The 21,389-nt window shown below is 36.4% G+C and overlaps 2 protein-coding genes across 6 annotated transcripts; one reads left to right on the forward strand and one right to left on the reverse strand.

Annotated features, from left to right (window-relative positions):
- Positions 1–2,243: 2,243 nt before the first annotated feature.
- On the forward strand, positions 2,244–5,076 carry LOC145055467 (ethylene-responsive transcription factor-like protein At4g13040). 5 transcript variants are annotated; one of them, XM_079003805.1, is made up of 7 exons: positions 2,244–2,505; positions 3,308–3,353; positions 3,748–3,872; positions 3,962–4,049; positions 4,249–4,423; positions 4,509–4,630; positions 4,723–5,076. In XM_079003805.1, exons 2-7 carry the CDS (start codon positions 3,314–3,316, stop codon positions 4,857–4,859), a joined length of 687 nt encoding a protein of 228 aa, XP_078859931.1. In that variant the 5' UTR covers positions 2,244–2,505; positions 3,308–3,313; the 3' UTR covers positions 4,860–5,076. The 5 variants fall into 5 exon arrangements, with proteins under 5 accessions (XP_078859931.1, XP_078859928.1, XP_078859932.1 ...); XM_079003802.1 differs by having other exon boundaries at positions 2,245–2,505; positions 3,298–3,353; XM_079003806.1 differs by having other exon boundaries at positions 2,248–2,505; positions 3,298–3,353; positions 3,965–4,049.
- A 114-nt stretch (positions 5,077–5,190) lies between these two features.
- Positions 5,191–7,165, reverse strand: FHA2 (SMAD/FHA domain-containing protein). Its single transcript, XM_079003807.1, has 3 exons — positions 6,330–7,165; positions 5,636–5,793; positions 5,191–5,552 (listed from the first exon to the last, which is right to left on the reverse strand). Exons 1-3 carry the CDS (start codon positions 6,964–6,966, stop codon positions 5,343–5,345), a joined length of 1,005 nt encoding a protein of 334 aa, XP_078859933.1. The 5' UTR covers positions 6,967–7,165; the 3' UTR covers positions 5,191–5,342.
- Positions 7,166–21,389: the final 14,224 nt, after the last annotated feature.

Here is a 21,389-nt window from a genome sequence, read left to right on the forward strand (position 1 = left end):
GATTGTGAAGCTGGTTTCCATATCGAATGATGATGTGTTTGAGAATCTCCTTTAGAACTATCGATACAAGGTTATAAGAGTATATCATAGTAGTTGTGAGTTCACCATCACAAACTTCCTTTTGATGAATTTGAATGATCTTATCACTTTGGAATATCTTATTAAATCTCTTGATGAAAAGCAAGTGACTGCTAAGAGATTATTAAATCTCTTGGTGAAAAGCAAGTGACTGCTAAGAGATCATATGTTATGGGATATGTTTATATCAATAACTTCATTAATTGCTATCCTGCACACCTTGGGCTTACTGGCTTTGAGATTGCTAAGGCCTACAACAAGTTTGGGAAGAATCCAAATGCAACATTAGATGGTGTGGATCTCGAACAGTATGATGATGGATAAATTATTTTGAAGCCTTTTGGTGTTATCTTTCAAGGGAAGAAGGTGAAGGGAAAAAGAAAAAGAAAACGTCTTTTATACTGATCTGAAAGAAATGTATTCTATATCAAATTTGACGAATATTTTTCTTAGAATTGCAAAGTGCAAGAAGAATTCTGATGGGGATAGGCAGAAGATAAGAAAGGTGGTATGTCAGTATTTAGAGACCAGGAATATACTGATGGATGCAGTAAAGATACTATACTCTTCACAAGCAGGGGAGGGGGATGTAGACGATAGTTTTGTTGTGAAGATATTTGTTGTCGAACTCTTATGGTTTATATATCGATGTAGTGTCTTGTAGTTTATATTGAAGGTTACACACCTTCGATATATCTATGTATTTTAAAGAGCATGGTTATTGTAACACTTTGAATGTCGAAGTCTCTTTATACTTTTTGTGTTTGTTGAGGGTGCTATATATAATATTGTAGTGGAGGTTATAGATAACGCTTTTTAGTATTCACATTGTACCCTATACCTTTGTTATATCCAGACAATCAAGAGCTTAAACAGATTTATATACTCTTCGTGTTCATTTACTTTACGAAATCATTATTTGATTGAATTATTGACTCATCAGAATTTCAGACTTGTTTTTGAAATTCCAAAGTTTTTTTTCCAAAATCCAAAATTTCAGTTCGAAATATGGAATGTTGGTCCGGAATTCAGTCTAAAATATATTTTTTTTGTCAGAAAAAAATGTTTTTTCTTGGTTTGAAATGCCCATTCCGGACCAAGTGATTATTTTTTATAAAAAAAAATGTTATTTTCTTCAAATACATATTAAAATGTGATTAGATTACTTAGTTTCCCTTGAAATAATAATAATAATAATAATAATAATAATAATAATAATAATAATAATAATAATAATATACACAAACAAAAACTACTCATTGTTCCAAACTTAATTTTCTTTTTTAATAATAATGATGATTAACTTGAAACCAAAATCAAACACTAATTTATAAAATATATATTTACATTTATATTTAAATCTAAAGTTTGGATAAATGTTACTTAACTGCAAACAAAATTAAACATTACATCATGTTTAACATATCACCTGAAAAATTAGCATATCAATAAGTTATCTCAATCATCTAATAAAAAACTAGTATTTAAGTCAATTTATCAACAATTTTATAATCTGATCAAACACTAAATTATAATAATTGATAAATAAACTAGCTTATCTATGTATTTGCTAAACATGACCTAATTATTAATGCTCCAACAATGATTTCAATAGAAAAATCTAATATGATCAATTTAATCTTGTGATTTTCTTTACTCATGTGAAAATTAAATTTTGTTCGTATTGCAATTTAAAAGTAAACTTAAATAAATTAAAAATTATAAACTGCTATTCAAACCCTACACCATTGACATCGTCACATGAAAACAAAAATATATATGAATAAGAAAGATGATGCCATTGGCATCCACACAAATTTTGTTTACAAAACATGTACATGTGATACAAAAAGTCACATTTTGGTTGGTTTTCTGTAAATAACTCTAAGCCCAAGGGGAATTGTGTAGAAATGGGCAAAGAAAATTCAAAAAGTTGAGCAGTAGCATAAGGATAATATGGTAAATTTGACCAAAGAAAACCTAAGACCCACAAGCACAAAGGGTGTTACAACTTACAGCCTTCTTTAAAGCTCAAAACTTGCTTAAGTAAATTACACAATTACCCTCATTCAACACACTTTCTCTCTCTACAAAAACATTACAATCAAACCACCACCCTTGACCTCTCTCTCCCTTTCTACACAACAAAACATAATGAGAGGTGAAATAAAAACAAAAGGTGGTAGATGCATGAGCAACTACAATTCCCCTCTTTCTATCTCTCCAACTCTTTCTCTCTCTCTTCACTCTTTCTCTCTCTCTCTATAATAATATACATATATAGATATATCTATATCTCAACTTTCTCTCTCCAACCTCACCACCTTGCCTTTGTAATCCTCTTCACTATCATCCAGATCAAAACCCCTGTTGATTTCGTGACCTTTCTTGGTTTTTGCGCTGTTTTCACCACCTTCGCAGTCGCAGGTATCTACAACACAAAGACTCTAACTTCGTTTACAATGTCTGTACTTCGCTGCGCCCCCACCACTCTGTTCTACCTATAAACCCAAAATTAGGGGCTTTCTTCCAAATCGTTCATCAACGTTAATTTGTGTAGATGATATGATCGTTTCTTTTCTTCAAGTTTTTTAGTTAATTAATCTGTTTTGGTTTGTGGGTTTTTTCTTGATTGATTGGTAAGTAGGGGTTAAGACTTCGTTTTTGTTGGGCCTTCGTCCATAAAAGGTGGTAGGTTGGTGGGTTGACTTATTTTATGAACACAAATGAAGCTTTTTTCCTGATTTTTTTTCCCTCGATCGAGATTCTCTTTCTATTTGGCAGGATGTTTGCTCTATTTGAGGTTATAATTTCTTGTGGGGTTCCCACGTTTTTGGGTTTTCTTGATTTAAGTTGGTCTGTTCAACTTTGGAAATTCAAACATTTTCCCCATCTGGGGTTCGAATTATGAGCAAGATTACGAGGTTTTGTCACCTTTTGTCCCATGTTCTTGTAATTATTTCGGTGATTCATCACCCATGAAGTGGGGCTGACTCGATATTTCTCCCATGTCCTTTCCTGTACATTTGAAATCGACCTTTTGGTGTTCGATCAAATGCTTCAGTGCTTTCATAGTTAAGATCCTCAAACCCCTTTGTTGTCCTGCTTTTGTAGTTAAGATCCTCAAACTTTATGTGCTAATGTGGCTCTTGTTTTTGTCATATTTAACTTTTTTTTTCTTTGTTTATAACTTGAACTTCTTTCTTTGATTTGTTTAAGATTGTGATAGGAAGCTATGGTGAGCATTCGTCGACAAAGATTGATCAAGCTTTATGGTACTTCTTCAAATTAACCAACTTTTTGTTATAATGTAGATATCGTGAGGCTTACTTGTTATTTTAGACAGGGTGAAAATCCTTATTTATGCAACAATGTTTCACCCTTTTAGACATTTCACTATAGGACCAAAATGTGGAACATTTTAACTATAACCTCCAAAATTTGTGTCGGTTGCATAAATTGTTACAAAAAGCGAAACATTGTTTCATAAAAAAAAAAACACTTTGTTGCATAAATTGAGAAAAAGGTGAAACTTTGTTGCATAAACATACGTCTTAACCCATTCAGCTATATACAAACCACTTACTTAATTGATTCATTTGTGAATCTTGAATGCATAAAGAATTTTGAATCATGCATTTGTTGATAATTTGCTTTGGTGAATGTCAGGGAGAAGTCCTTCTCTAGATTTGATATCATCATTTGAAAACGGACATTCTCCTGGTGGTGGTTGGGTCCAACATGGCAGACAGGTCAGCATGCATCCAACACCTTTGGTTGACCGATCTACAGAGGTACATGATAAAATATAACTTTGTTTTCATAAATGGCATAAAGTTGTATCTTTGTTATCTTATACTTGATAACTTGATTGATGTTTTAGCAGGAGAAAACAAAGTGTGAAGAACCTGAATCCTTAAATGTTAATGAATCGAGCTCATCTAATAAGCAGCAGCCATTTCAGCTTCCAGGTTTGTGTATTCTTAATTTTTGAAGTTAATGGTTTTGATTGAGCAACATATGTGTGAATATTGTGCACTTTTAAGCTTTAAAGAAAAAGGATTGTGAGTATATTTTAACTATGGGGAAATGGAACGAAAAAAGTAAAAGAAACAACACCTTACATTGTTGGTTGACTTTAGTTTTGACCAATTTTAAATTGTTATTCAGTGTTCAAAAGGCGAAAAAGACACAGAAGAAAGCATTTTGAGAATCAAGAACCTTGCATAATGAGAGGGGTGTATTACAAAAACATGAAATGGCAAGCTGCCATTAAAGTGGACAAAAAACAGATCCATTTAGGCACAGTTGGCTCCCAAGAAGAAGCTGCTCGTTTGTATGACAGGTTTACAAATCAAATCAAATCACATTGCATTTTTATATGTTTGAAATTTTGACTCCATTTGGGTTTGATTTTGTTTGTATAATAGGGCTGCTTTCATGTGTGGTAGAGAACCGAATTTTGAGCTTACAGTAGAGGAGAAGGACGAACTCAGTAAACTGAGTTGGGATGAGTTCTTAACTGTGACTCGGTCTGCGATCAACAGCAAAAGTAATTCAACAAACTCCCTCTTATTTTGTATCCTTTCAAATGATTGATTGTCTATTTTATCAATTAAACAATTATATAATTTTTTTTCTCAGAACATCAAAGAAGAGTGAGTTCACGAATGAAATTTGAACATCCATCACAGAACAAAGATGATGATCAGAAAGCTGAGGAGGATCAAGGAGGAAACAGCTTCTCAGCATCCGATGATGCAGAGACATCAGCATCTTGAAGTTGATGATGGTTTTTATTTTATTTATCAATTATTTAATCTTTAGCCATTTTTAGCAATTTTTTGGTGATAAATCTAATGCATATCTTACGAGTATGCCCTAAATACAACTTTTGTAGTATGTAATCATAGAGACAATGGTGCATTTACAATTGATTTTCATTGTTTATATGGGACAGTAAGTAAGATGATATGATCATATGAGATGCTTTCTATATTTAGCACAATATCTGTTTACGATTGATTTTGATTGTTTATTTGTTTTTTTTTTTTCTAATAAAAGCAATATATTTCAACTTTTACCCATAATAGCAATTTTCATTGGGAACCATTTACCATTTGAAGATAAGATGTGCATAGTCAAACCAAATGCTCAAAACATGCATATAGTCAAATACAATCAAAAGTTAAAGACAACAAAAAAAAAAACATAAAAAGACACTAATTTACATAAGATGGTAAACAGAGGTTGTTGAAAATGTCTCATGATAGGAGTGAAACAAGTGAGACAAACTCAAGTGTAACACGACCTCTAGATCGAGTGTTTATGACAAAATGTTCGGGGTATTTCCTCAACAACATAAGCAATCCAAACCAGGGTTTTCCTTGGGCCTCGGGGCCCGCATTATCATCAGAAGTTAGATACCTTCTAACACGACTATGGTGCCACACACTTCCATATTGTTCCATCAACTGCATAATGTAAAGTAATAGTTGGAAGTTAGAAATGTTATTAAGAGAGAAATTTTTTTATTTTATTTAAAATGTTGTTTTACCTGAGCATGAAGTTTTTCCATAGCCATCCAGTCACCAGGACCACAAAGATCAGATAACACAGTAGCTACAGATGATACTACATCTTTCTCTTCTAATTGTAACAGTTGCTGGTTGTCTGACTCTCGGTCAACTCTTGATCTTCCCTCTGACTTTTTATCTATAATCACAACAGAAAAAAGAAAAAAACACAATTATGAATCTTTATCTTACCTCATGTGAGTTGTTGTTTCTTCTTGACTTAATGAGCTTAAAGAAAAGTATACAGTTTTATGATGCATCACATACATCTCAAAGATGCATTGCTTCAACTAATTACTACTGTAAATATGATATGTGGTTTTCTGATATATTGATTTCAAATCTGCTCCACATGAACAGAAAAAGCTGTCTGTAAATCTGCAATGTAATCAAGAAGAGGAGATATTGCCATAACGAATTGAGATATCTTGTTCTTGCTTTTATGATTTTTCTGCTGAATTTAATACAAATCCAACTTGAGATCTGATATAAAGAAAGTTGTTTAACATATTTGAAAAAGTGTTGTTTCTTATCACCCACATCAGGGTACTGATTAATGATTATGAGCAACTACAAAAAATTATTTTCTGCAAGTTCCATTGAGCATGTTCAATGTGGCAAACTAATATCAGAATTGGTCATCTAATGTACAATACGAAAGGTTGAAATACTAACCAGAATGTGATTTCCCACCGGAACCAGAAGGAGCACCATATGCATAAGCATCAAGTGCATCTGGAGCACCTCTCCTCATCTTCTTAGCCCCAACAACGCCACTATCATCCATATCATCATCCTCATAAGCATCTTCGAAATCAGTCATATGTCTCCCCCTACCACTCTTCTTCCCGGTCGAAACCCTACCAGACGGAGGCAAAGCCAAATGATGAGGAGACTGGTAACTGCTGACGGGACTAGGGTTCGGAAGGTGGTGACGTGGCGGCCCAATTGGACCACCAAGGATGCTTCTAACGGGCAGCAGGAAGTAAAACTCCTTGTCGCCGATTTGAAGAAGATCCTGCGAATCGAGCTTTACCGGTGGAGTACCCGGTAGGTGGAGGACGCCTTCAACGAAGCAACCGTTTTTCCCGAGGACTTCTAGGGCAAAACGACGGCGTTGGAAATCGTAGAAAATGCGGGCGTGGTGACGGGATATGTTCATTCCGCCGCCGAGGGAGGAGAGATCGACGTCGACGGTGGATTTCTTGGAGTTGCGTCCGAGGATAATGGAGTAGGTTTGCATGTAGTATTCAAAGTCTTCGCCTTGGAGCTTGGCGAATCCTGCTTCAACGTCGCTGCTGCTGCTTCCCATCTCCTTTGTTTTGTGAGTAATTGAGGACAACAATGGATCGGAGGCAAGGGATTAACTAGCCGGCCATTAGTGGAGGAGGAATTGATGGGGATGCAGGCAACAATGAATAACAAGGGTTTCACTGCAATTGCCCCTTTTTTTCCTTTGGTTTTGTTAATGATTTTCTTGTTCTCGTTTCTCTATAGCTGTTTGATTGTAAATGACTACAAATTTTATTAGGAACTTTAATATATTTTTTGATTTGTATGTTTGGTTATTGATTTCTTTTTTTCTTCCGTTCATATTTAAGCTTTCAACTTATTAAATTGTATACATTCAGTCTTTATGACCGGTTACTCCAGGTTAGCCGATAAAAATGACTTAATAGGGTAATGTATTTTTCATCTTGTACACATTTAGTCCTTAATATTTTTGTATACATTTCGTCCTTAATATTTTTTTGTTTCAAAATAAGTCATTTTTGTTATGTACTCATTTAGTATTTATGAATGATTTCTTTAGGTTTTTTTCTCACGGCATCTTACGTGCGACAATCATTGATGAAGTGTGTACGGCTATTGATGTTTATGTATAACGTCTCATTTTCACAACAAAAAATTTTCATTTTTAAATAAGGCAAAAGTCCCTAATTAAAAATTCATTATTAAGAAAAAACATTTATTCCAAAATACCTTTATCGAAAATCAGAGTAATATAAGAAACGTGGAATCCTCAATATTGTTAATGAGTGTGTACAGTCATGCATTCGCCTTCCTACGATCAACGATAGAACCTGAAAGCACAAACAACTTGGTAAGCATAAAGTTTAGTGAGTTTCCCCAAAATACTCAATACAACAAACGTATTATCATGCATAACGAGCCTACACTCATAAGATTGGAATACATTTTCCCAATCAGTTATTAGACTGGAATGCCAACATGCAACAGGTCCAATCAGTCATTGGACTGGAATACCTAGGGTTTGTCGGCATGCCGCCTTAACCCAACCGCTCTTCTCAAGCCTTCGTGCCTGCAGCTTACAGTCGGCCCGCACTAGGTATATTGGCCAACAGCCAGTGACAGACGCATACTGTTTTAGTAGGGGTGTCCCTCGTACTTCAAGCCGGTGCACCTAATACAAAAAAAAATTACACTATGTGCCGGAAATTGAGCAGTGGCCCGGGACCCCCAATGCTCCACTAAGGTCCGCCACTGCCTACAACATATAGCAGGACCACATCAACCTATTATCATATGGCTATCACACGTAATATGTCGTGAGAAAAACCTAAAGAAATCATTCATAAATATTGAATGAGTATAAAAACAAAAATGACTTATTTTGCAACAAAAAAATATTAAGGACTAAATGTGTACAAAAATATTAATGACTAAATGTGTACAAAATGAGAAATATATTACCCTATTAAGTCATTTTTACCGGCTAACCTAGAGTAGCCGGTCATAAGGACTAAATGTGGACGAAAAAAAAGTCATTGACTAAATGTGTACAAATCCAAAAATACATAACCCTTTTAAGTCATTATCCCATTTTATTATTCTGTCCGTAGTGCTTTATTGAATCTTGAGTATAACCTTGCAATTAGATTTGAGTACGGTACCGTTTGATGGTTTGGTGCAGGTTAAGGAGTGTTTGGATAAATTAGTCTTTAGCTTATTAGTTTATTGCAGTGGAAATAAACAGTTTTTTAAAAAGTGTTTGGATTAACTTATTACGGTGGGAATGAGTAATAAGCAATAAACATTTTTAAGTGTTTGATAAACAAAACAACTTATATGAGTAAAATGACCAAAAAAGGCTTCTTTTTATATGTTAACATATTTTTCTTATTAAAAAAAACATTTTTGTTTTTTAAATAATAATAATAATTTTCTTATCCATAAGAACTAAAAAAACATTTACCACATTATTTTTACGCCTACTTTTAAATTGATCGGATACACCTATCGAAATATTCAAGAAACATGAGACCATAATTTTCTTATCCATAAGAACTAAAAAAACATTTATCATGTAAACCTATATGAGCCACAAATTTCATTCCAAATATATATTATCCGTAACGTACAGTTACAACCCATTCCATATTATCCAAACTAGTTTCATGCTACTACATTAAACCATAAAATGAAAATACCAAATAGTTTCAAAACAAATTATACGTCATTACGTGCACGAGTGTTTGACCTTGAAAAAATTTGTCCTGCAATCATATCGCGTACTGCACTCATATACATATCATCATTTCTACGTTGTCCACTTGATACTTCGTCATGTGGCTCAATACCATCATCATGTCCTTCATCATTACACGAAATATAAGATTCTTCTTGCGTTGTCTGAAATGTTGCATCACCACTACCGCTCATTATAATGTAATTGTGAATCGCCATTGAAGCTAGCATCATTTTCACTTGGGTCTCGAAGTCGAAATTTACATGCATATCTCTTAGTAACACCCATCGAGTCTTCCAGACTCTAAAAGTTCGTTCAATTACATTACAAAGTGACGAATGATAATAGTAAAAATTTTCTTTGAAGCCTTTTGGTTCCCGCGAGGCACGAGTCTGTCCACGTCAAAAATTAGGAATATGATAACGGATGTTTGAACCTTTGTAGGGAACAAGATAACCTTTTGTATTAGGATATATGGCGTCTACAAGGTAAAACTGACCTATAGAGGTACAAATAAAGCATATGATTGTTATTCATTTATACCGTTTGAAAGTATAAAACTTCTATTAATAAGTAATAATACTAACCATCGGTTGGAAGTGGAAACTCAACTTCATGTCTCCTTCGCGCTTCATTGGAAATTCTCGTGTCATGTGCGCTCCCCTCCCATCCAGCCCACGCAGAGGTAATGCATATGTTGAAATCACATGCTGCTATAATATTTTAAGTACCACAATTCTTTCATTCAATGTATTTGATTTAGTCACGTTGCGGAACAGAGGCATTCACGTGTGTTCTATCGATAGCACCAATACAATCCTACAAATTCAAAAAATATAATAAGTTACCAATTATTTTTACAATTACATAAATTCACCAAATAACACAACTTTGCAACAAAATAAGTACCTTGAAATATGGATAATACCGAGGGTTATTTAGAATATGTTCGGGTATAGTTTCGTTGTAGTTAGCATTTGGTTTGATGATGTCCTTACTTTGGTTAACCACAACATCCAAGACTTTATGAAAAATGCCTATGGATTGTTTCCCCATAATGGTTAAAAAACTCTTGAACTAACCGATTTCCACATCCATGCGTTAAGTACAACAAGAAAATACCAAGGGACTCTTGAATAGATACACGACGTGATTTCTTTAACCCATAACGTGCAACAAGATCCCTACATAACATGTTGAAATCTGGGACTTGTAATCTGAAAAGTTCATAACATCAGCTCTCATTATCGTTAAGTGTTTCACTGATAAGCATGCTTCCTGTACGCGAAGATGAACGGCGACATCTACATACGTATTTCGATTTTTGAGTCAATAGTAACTCTTTGACGGCAAGCCCACATAAAAAAAGTGTTTGAATCTCTTCATTTTCTTCAATTTCATCACACTGTTAGGGTGAAAAGTCATGCTTGGATGTAGTGATTTAGGCTTTCCTCTTTTGTATGTGTAAATGGGTTGAGTCTTGTCACACCCCAAAACCGGAACGACGGAAACGTTCTGGGGTGGATGACGTCATATCAAGTATCACAACACATGCATTATAGTAATCAAAGTACAGCAAAACATTGCATTAATAGTAATAATTTTACATGGTTTACATTACAATATAACAAAGTAATACAGGCAAATGTAATAAGTACAGCAAGGTACTAAGCCATCTTCATCAACAGCTCCGGGGGTGTACCTGTCTAATTGCTGACCTGAGAATACAAGTTATTTGAAAAGCGAGTATCAGCATTTTTACAAATGTTGGTGAGTTCATAAGCACTTAGTGACGTTTTTATTCAAATAACTTTAATAAAAGTAGTAGTTTAAGAGATTACATTGTATTAGAGTTCTTTCCAGAAAATCCTATATTTTCTTTAATAAAAGCAACCTTCTACCAAGACTGGTCAGTGTTATGCAGTAAAAAGTAGTTTTCCCTTAATTGCTATCATTATCCAAATACTTAATTTGATTATTTAAGAAAGCAAGAGGCAACAGGGAAATAACATATGCCTCAGCAGTGAGGACTGCTGACTAAGGCAAAGGAATCATAGACTCCAGGAGAGTATCGAACGAACGACACGCCTGGTTCAGTCTAACAAGTAGAGACTCAGACCCTAGAAGGTACCAAATGAAAGGCACAGCTGGTAAGGTCTAAAACAGTGAATACAGACCGCAGACAGTATCAAATGAAAGATGCGTCTTGCAAGGTCAAAACAGAGAAACCAGACCCCAGACAGTATCAAATGAAAGATACGTCTTGTAAGGTCAAAACAGTGTGACTCTGAAAATGAATTACCAGCATACAGGGTAAATTGCTGGCGAAATACCGTTACCTTAAGGCCATGAATTATAAGGTAACTCGGGATACTCGTAACCATATTGACTAGAGTACCAGACGCCCTACAAGCGTCTAAAATATGACATTTGTCACCCGTTGGCTTGGTAGGCCGGGACTGTAGCTAGCAGTCTGGGTGCGGGGTTGTCAATCCCGTATAGATCTATACACACAATGTCCGCTCTCCCTACAGGAGATTCTGGTTACCAACTAGACGACGGAGAAGGTCGTGTCCTGAAGATGCATCCCAAATAGTGGGTAGAGACTTCCAAATAGTGGGTAGTGTGTAAGTGCCGAACTAGAGGTAGAGACTTCCAAATAGTGGGTAGTGTGTTTCTAATGTAAGTGTAGACTAGAGGTAAAGACTCTTAACTGAACTGACTAGAGAATTCCTGTATGCCCATACTCATATACATAGTATATAACTAATGAACCAAACGACCTTCGGACGGCCATTCGATCCCACCAGACCACATCTCAACGAAGAAAAGGAAATAGGGCGGACGAACCTTCCTAAGTCTTTCAATCATTACTTATATGTACCTATATAAGCGCAGACATACATCTAACTACGACTGAGTGTGTATCAAGTAGAAGTGATTCTTGTGAAGTAGGAGTGTCTAACAAGTGAAGTAGGAGCGGTCGCAAGTGAAGTAGGAGTGTCGAACAAGTATAAGCGTATCACGAATCAGGTATAAGCGACTACAAGTATAAGTGAAATAGAGACAATAACAAGTATAAGTGATATAGAGACAATGACAGGTATAAACGCATCACGAAGTGAAAGCGTTATCGAGTAGGAATTTAAAATACATGAAAAGGAAGCAACGGTATCTAACAAGTAAAAGTAAACGTCGTGAAAGGGAACTTTGATGAAAAACCTTTATTCTCGGGAAAATCACAATTTGGTATTCTTTGTAAAATAAGTTTTAAATGATTTTAGATAAAACAGTATAAGTAAGAGTTTTGTAACAAATGAAAATCCCTTTGAAAACCATTATAGTGTCCTACTCGGTTAAACAGTGTACAGTGTGGTAAAATCTTGTGCATGCGGGTTATCAATCACATGTGATTGATATGATAATTGTCATGTTTAACTTGTATTCCCCCCTATAAAACATGTAAAAACATTTAAAAGGTTCATTCAGGGGTATGAACTCACCTGGTATAAGTAGGTCCGACGAAGGTGCCGTTTGGGCGTTCGGTGTCACGTAAGGACTCGAACACACTCAATGACCTATTTAACATATGATAACATATGTTCACATACAATTAGTATATTTAATACTAATTAAACACGTATACGCACTCAAAGGAGCGGAAAACACTTTGGTTAAGTGTTTGGGTGTCCCGGGTAGCGTCTAAAGGTGTGTATGGCTTAGGAATGGAGTTTACTCTCCGAGAGTAAACTCTCAATACTATGTTTATGGCCCAGGGACTACTCACCATGAGTTTACGGTCGTAAACTCATGGTGAGGGGTTCTAGTGTGTTTTTAAGGTTCTATCTTGTTAGTGGAATTATTCTAGGTCCAAATCTAATTTGCATGAAAGGATTTAAAGTGTTTTAAGGGGCTATATGGGAGTTTACGGCCCATGAACCACCCCTATGGGATTTCACGGCCGTGAACTCCTATCCTTTGATTCTATGGAAGTTTAAAGCCCCTAGATCACTTCTAGTAATTTATTCAAGGCTATAGGGGTGTTTGGGGTTCCAAAAGTGCTCTCCTTTAGAGTTTATGGTCCAAATGACCAATCCTTGAGAGTTTACGGTCGTAAGCTCTATGGCTTGGCCATGAACTCTCATACACCCACAACTCTTTTGATTTTAAGCCCTTGTTTCAACCCTAGCATTTTCTAGTGAAAGTATAAGGCCATTTAGGGGACATTTACTATCATTTTAGCATGTTTAGGGGTGTTTATGACCTAGGCACTTGCTTGGGCCGTAAACTCCATGTTACCCCATATTTCCTTGTGTTTAAATGATCTAAACCCGAAATAGCAAGTCCCTTAATTATGTACTAAGTCCAAGGGTGGTTTGGGAGTGTTTTGGGGGCTTTTTGACATGTTTAAGAGGTGTTTACGGCCTTGGCATGTGCCTGGGCCGTAAACTCTCTTTTACCCCCTAAAATCATGTGATTTAATGTTTAAACACTCCTAGGAAAATCCCTTAATTTATTTCCAAACCTTTAGGGACATTTTGGGGTCATTTTGGCCTCATTTTAGGTGTTTACGGCCTAAGGAGGAGCTTAGGCCGTGAACTCCTTTTCAACAGCTTAAATGGTCCAATTTTAAGCTATAAACACGAATCATAATGTTTAGAATAAGCTAGGGTAAGCGGACTTACGATTTGGAAGCGTTTGGTTGCGGATTTGGGTCGAAAACGAGTCTAGAGAGAGCGTATAGAGAGAGAGAGAGAGGGTGGAAAAGCTCCAAATGGAGTTTACTCCCCTTTATATATGGGTGGGAGTTGGAGCTCAGTGGGATTCTACCCAATACTGCCGTTATACGGGGCTTTTGGTCGCACCCGATTTAGTGGTCGTAATAATAAAAACTAACTTTTTCCAATTAAATGGAAATGTTTGTTATGTGTTTTTATTTCCTTTTATCACGACTTAACGGCATATTAAACATAAACAGATGAAATGTTTATTTAATTGACGACCTCTAATTAACGGAACTTTTATAAACTGGAATATTTCATTAACGGTAACGGGGAAACGTAACGGAACAACTTGGGTTGTCACAAGTCTTTCCTATAAATAGGAAGTGAGTGACTCTCATTATGTAAGTGAACCATTTGGAGTGTTAGACTAGAGAGAGAAATTGTATACAAACCCATTTGTATAATCTTTCTAGATCTAATAAGAGCTTACAAAGATTTATTTACTCCTTGTGTTCTTGATTTTACATGATGATTCACTAGATCTTTCTAATTCCGCACATGCCATCATAATCAACACCACATCAATTGGTATCATAGCGGGTGTTCTTGATTTGATCAAGAATTGATCCTTGATGGCTTTCTTGATTTGGTGATTCATTTTTTGTTCATTGATCTTCGTGGTTTAGAGAGTTTTTGGATTCTAGAAATCGAATTCATCTTTGATTCTATTCATAATTCGATTTTCTTCACTAGAATTCAAGTGATTTTTACTTTCTCTCTCTAGAAAACCCATTCATAATCACTTTCTCTCTCTAGAAATCTTCAAGTTCTAGTGATCAAAAATGACGGTTTACTTGGAGTATGCTTCTTGGATTGTGATCGTTAAAGATGTCAAATACAAAATCGGTTTAGAACAATTCATTGGATTAATATTGAAAGGCTTAATGATTTCATGGGATACTTTGATTTCTTATGGAGGTTTGAAGGATGATCATGGAGGATTGATTCTTCAACCACTTTCAAAGATTGAATGCTTGACTAAAGTTTGCCATAACTTGAAGAATGAGAGAGATAAAAAGGAAAGAAAGGAAAAAGAATTGTTTGATAAGTATTTCATTTCTCTTGTTGAAAACCCAAGTGATCTTCAAGCTCTTATGTTTGTTGAAGATGTTCTTAATGATCATCATGTTCTTGATGTTCAAGAAAAAAGAGTTCAAGTTGATTTTCAAGATGAAAAAGTTTTTTGCTCAATTGAAGTTCAAACTGATGATATTTTGTGTTCTTGTGATTCGTTTGAAGGAATGATTCCTTATCGGAAGCTGGTGATCCAAGAAAATCACAAGTATCAAACTCCAAAAGATTTGGTTCAAATTCACAAAGTTGATGTTGAGGAAAGTGGGTTTGTTCATGAGATCAGGTCTTCAAGATGCAAAAAGATGAGAAAGAAAAAGAAGAAGAAGAAGAAGATGAATCGGAAGAACAAGCGGGTTTACTCACAAAAATTGTCAAATGTTGTGAAGTCAAAATCCGTGAAGCAAATTTGGGTTCCAAAGCAACAATCTGCAAGTGTTGAATTGAATTTGAAGTCAAAACCCAAATGTGTTGGTGGTTTTTTTGAAGATGTTCTTGGATCGTTGAAGAACACGAAGAACGAGTTGTACATCTCGCATAATGGGTGGTACAATGTTCAAATTGGAGATTTTCTCATTCCAACAAAAGAACCAAGATCTTCAAAATTTGATTCGCTCATTGCAAATGGATCTCGATTTGTCAAAAAGTTATCTCAAATTCTCAAATGGATTCCAAAACGTCCATGATTTCAATTCGTACTTTGCGTTTTTCAATTTTTGATCGATTTGCCTCATTGGATCTAATCCGTTTCAACCCCATAGTTGATCCAATTATTTTTTCTAGATCTAAAACCAAATTAAACTCATTTTTGTTTAATTTCATTGTTCATAAGTCCGATTTGAGCCCAAAATTAATATTCATTTACTGTTCATGTATCCGTTTGAGCCCAAAAGTCATTGAATATGTTTAATCTAAATTCGCTGTTGTTCATCATTCATCTTCATTTCTTACTTTACCCAGCTATAACATCGGATATTCTTGTCTCATTCTTGAAGTTTTATTTTCATCTTTACTTTCCTATTAATCGATTTGATGTACTTGTTAATCAGTTCTTGTGAATCGGTTATGATTTCTTCAATTTCATACCGATGAGGATCAAGTTTTGGGCTAAGAAATCGACAAACAAATCTTTTGATTTTAATGAATGAATCGAGAACAACTGGAATCGAAATGTGATTGTGATTTGAAGTCGATTAATGTCGACTGGTTTCGACCTAATGAAAGAACGACTGGGAATTGGACGCTTTGGAGTCAAAATAGACATCGATTGTTGAATTTGATTTCGTTTCCTGGAAATTGAAAGTTTGATTTTGTGATTTCGAATGGATTCAATTTTGTCATGATGCTGTGACATCCCCAATTTCTCGGCCAAAAAAGACCGATTTGTTTATGCTTTGTTTTATAAATCAGAGTGATCGTTTAAAGAAAACGGTTGCGGAATTTGTTCCCAAAATAAAATATGATAACCATTTTATCAAAACATTTCTCGAAAAGAATGTATTTTCATTAAATAATAAAACATCGGGATGTCATGTTCGTTACAGACCAAAAGCATAAACAAATATAAAATAAACCTTACAATAGTTATTCAACTACTGATCTATAATCCAAAATCTCTCGTTAAGTCCGCCGACTTATACTCTTGTGTCATTACCTGTAATGAAAAGAAAACTGAGTGGGTCAGGCTTGGGAGCCTGGTGAGCATATAGGGTTTTCAACCCACAATAATACATTTATTATATTCAATTATCAAACAATCAACCCAAATACCCATCCCCATTATCTTCTTAAGGTTTTACCCTAAGAATCCACTATCCTTCATTCATTCATTCCTAAGGATTTACCTAAGGAATTGGCACGAAGTCCATTGCTGCCAAAGTTTATAGATCATGTACTAAATCCATAGTTATCAGACGCTAACTCCATAGTCGTCGGGGTTTACTCAAGCGACGCTAACTCCATAGTCACCAAGGTTCACTTAACAGGCACGAAGTCACATCGTCACCAAGGTTTACTCAATAGGAGCTAACTCCATAGTCACCAAGGTTCACTTAACAAGCGCTAACTCCATAGTCGCCAAGGTTTACTCAACAAGCGCTAACTCCATAGTCGCCAAGGTTTATCTAACAGCAAGCGCTAACTCCATAGTCACCAAGGTTTATCTAACAGCAGGCGTTAACTCCATAGTCACCAAGGTTTATCTAACAGCAGGCGCTAACTCCATAGTCACCAAGGTTTATCTAACAGCAGGCGCTAACTCCATAGTCACCAACTATCCCATCTACCCATGTTCTACCCAACAATTTTGTAGATATAAATACTTACACAGTTTAAATCATTTAACACCTGTATAAAACTCCAAATTCCATGCCCATCTCAAATAGACAAATAACATATAAACACATAGCACGTATTTCATAGCAAATACTTCATATTTATGTGTTAGAAGAAAGTAACTACACACTCGCGCATATAAACAACAATATACTTAATACACTCAAACCATACTTGTATTATTATCGTGTTTATGAAAGGTAGTATACACTCACTTGATTAGAAGATGATCGGACAATACTACGACTTGCAGAAGTAGTAATCCTCAGCAGATCTGGAAGATCTCTTCAAAAATCGAACTTCTCGCGGGCAGAGCTTCGGCTCGGGAACCGCACTTCCCGGGATCTTCGGGATCTCGGGACTTGCCTCGGGGCTAGAGAATAATACCGGGGCTTCGGGGTATTTCTGGCACGCAAATCGATGCAGAACAGGAGAGAGAAGAGAGAAAATAGCAACCCTAAACGGCTGGCCCTTCAAATCTATTTATAGGGCAAATTTGGCCCTTGCCACGTCGTGGCAACCTTGTTCCACGTCGTGGGCTTGGTCGTCACTGCATGCGTCATCCCAAGTTGCATCTGGGGGCCTCCCGAAGGTGTCAGGACACTTGCCACGTCGTGGCAACCTTGTTCCACGTCGTGGGCTCTGACAGTTTTGGGGTTTCGCGCCCCGAACTTCAGAAATTCATAACTTTCGCACACGAACTCCGTTTTCGACGTTCTTTATATCGACGCGAAGGTGAGATTATGATCTACAACTCTCGTTTAGACTCCATTGGCTAATTTTGACTTTATTTTTAATATATTATAAGTATATTAGTTATATATATTATCTTTAGTAGGTCAGGACAGGAAAACTCCGTTCGAAATTCATAACTCCTTCATCTGAACTCCGTTTTCGTCTGTCTTTTTATCGTTGGACTACTATCAAATAGATCTTAAACTCTTGTTTAGATCACTAAGGATAAATATCTATCTACCTTAAGTTCACTATTTACATCGCGCTGGGTCGTGCCGGTTCTGTCGCGAAACTTCGACATGTCATAACTTCTTCGTTATAACTCGGATTTTGGCGTTCTTTATATGCACGAAAACCTTGTGACATATACTACAACTTGGTTAAGATTAATCCTTCTAAATAATCTTCTATCAAAAAGTCATTTTTGATGCTTATCGTCTCTAAATTGACTAGCCCTGATCTATGGGCGTTACAATTATCTCCCCCTTAGGATGATTACGTCCTGGAATCATTAATGAAATAGGATTCGTATACCGACTCCATAAGTTATCTCTCCATTATAAGTAATAACCTTGATGGGTCGTTTCCCGATGACCTCTCATCGTAGTCGGACTCAAATGATATGACCCCTAGGGTCGGAATAACAACTATCTTACTAGACATTACCGAAACAATGGTAATGACATACTTGAATAAAACGGAATCAATTACTAGCTTCTTGATAACCTTGTGACTTCCCCTGATCCAAGCGTGAGTCCTGTGCTTCCGGTAGTATAGATCTCTACTACCATTCACACCTACTCATACTCGTCCCAAGTATTGTCTCACAGTTAGCCTAGTCACCATACATAAATCATATAATCGTTCAACACATCAGATAACAAAACCAGGGTATATATTAATTCTTGAAACTATTACACAAAAGTTCAAGTTCACCCTATACTATGCCTCTAACAGGCTATGCTTCCTGATACAGACTTTATATATATTAATATGAAGTTTTCATGTTTTAATCCTCCCATCCTTTTCTGCTTCGTTGAGGAACATGTTGAATGCCCTTGGATGTGGAGGTGTGTTTTTCTGTGGGCAGTCTTTAGAAATATGACCCTCTTCGTTACACCTATAGCACATCTTCTTGATAGGTGCGCACTTGTTGGCGTAGTGCCCTGTCTTCCCACATTTGTAGCAAGTCATCTCCTCGCTACATTTCCCGAAGTGTTTCTTCTTACACTTCTCACACCACTTAGCTTTATCTCTTCCCCCAGATTTCGAGAATTTGGTTTCTTTGTCGATTATTGAAGGTCCTTCACGCTTCCTTTTCTCTCCAACTTCAGCCCTTTCCAGACCCTTTTCTTTTATTTGGGTCTCAACATTCTTGGCTGCCCAGATGGCGGCTTTCAGAGTGGTTGCTTGCTTGACTATCGGACCAAAGTCCGCTGGTAATCCATTGGCAAACTTGTTGACCTTGGAAAGTTCAGTCGGAATTAGGTATGGAATAAGCTTCATCTTCTCCGTAAAGCTCGTAGCGTATTCAGTAATGCTCAATTTTCCTTTCTTCAGATTCTGGAACTCATTGTTGATTTCCAGAAGATCTTGCTCAGAGCAGTATTGCAATTTCAGTTGCACCACGAATTCTTCCCAAGACATCTTGCTAGCTTCCCCCTTGGGCATCGAACCAGCCAGTAACTTCCACCAGCTCAATACTCCAGATTTTAACAGAGGGATTGCAATAGCGGTCTTCTGTCTGTTGCTACACTCGCAACTTTCAAACATTGTCTCCATTTCGGAGATCCAGTCCATGACTTGCACCGGTGTCGGGCTCCCAGAAAGACATGGTGGTTTGGATGCCATGAAATCCTTGTACTTGCATCCACGTCCATCATTTCCTCTATCCTGGTTGTTTTGGCGAACTATTGGTGGGTTGGCTTGACCAACGGTCCCACTATAGTTTCCTCCTTCAGACTGCCCTCCATTTACTTCGGGCTCTTCAACTTGAATTGACAATTCCTCGCGATTCTGCCTGATCAGACGTCTGGTTTCTTCCATCTGATTATTCAACATTGCCTGGATCATCACTTGAACTCCGGCCATTGTCATTGGTTCAGGTGTTGCTGCTACAACAGGTATTTGTTCAATTACTGGTACTTGATTCCTGTTTTCATCAGCATTTCCAACTCCACTCCTCGTTCTCACCATTTTTGATCTGTACACCGAATATGGTGAAATTAGATCCTTAATCACGATAGATATTTAAATCATCCTTATCACTCCGAAACGTTTACATGCTAGTTCTAATATCGTAGACGTACGCTTAGAATCCTATACACATAAGGTTTCCAGATCCGGTCGGCAACAGACCATAGATCCGAACAAATGGGCTAGAGTTTGTGCGAATTTACGCTTTATGCCTGGTTTCGCAAATGGGCTAGAGTTTCGCATATTTGACTGTTTTTGGCGCAACGGGTCCCTGCAAGTTTCAGAAAGTGACAATTTCTACCCGGTTTTTGAAAAATCTTGCAACTTTCACTCAAAAAGTCAAAAATTTTCATAAATTGGAAATTTTTTTGTGGCTTTTTCGTGATTGTTTTTCCGTGCAAGATTTTTGGTGATTTATTTTTGGTACACATCAAGGGGGAGTATTGTGAAGACTATCGAGCGCTTCTCATCCTTAGTGGGTTTTATAATCATTTTTTGATTATAAAAGGGGGAGAATGATGGGTATTCGAAGCTTCTCGGGTTTGTCAAATATTCATTTGCGGATTTGAAGACCGGTGTTACTTCGAGGGGGAGTTTGGTCTTGATCGCGCTAGCTCGTTGGAGATTAAAAGCCGGACATCCAATCCTAACTTTGAGGGGGAGAATGTTAGGGTGCAAAGTCATGCTTGGATGTAGTGATTTAGGCTTTCCTCTTTTGTATGTGTAAATGGGTTGAGTCTTTCCTATAAATAGGAAGTGAATGACTCCCATTATGTAAGTGAACCATTTGGAGTGTTAGACTAGAGAGAAAAATTGTATACAAACCCATTTGTATAATCTTTCTAAATCTAATAAGAGATTACAAAGATTTATTTACTCCTTGTGTTCTTGAATTTGTATGATGAATTACTAGATCTTTCCTAATTCCGCACATGCCATCATAATCTACACCACTACACACACGAGTCATCACTGTCATATGAGTTGTCACTTTCACAGTCACTGGCCATGAATATAACATGTTACTAAAGGAAAAGGAAACAAGGGTAAGATGGAAATTTACCACATACTAGATAAAATCATGGCAAAATGATGGAAACGAAAACAAGAGCACAATCAATGGGC

Source organism: Lactuca serriola, chromosome 5 (genome assembly GCF_051521515.1).
Source record: "Lactuca serriola cultivar US96UC23 chromosome 5, Lser_US96UC23_V15, whole genome shotgun sequence".
Classification (NCBI taxonomy): domain Eukaryota; kingdom Viridiplantae; phylum Streptophyta; class Magnoliopsida; order Asterales; family Asteraceae; genus Lactuca; species Lactuca serriola.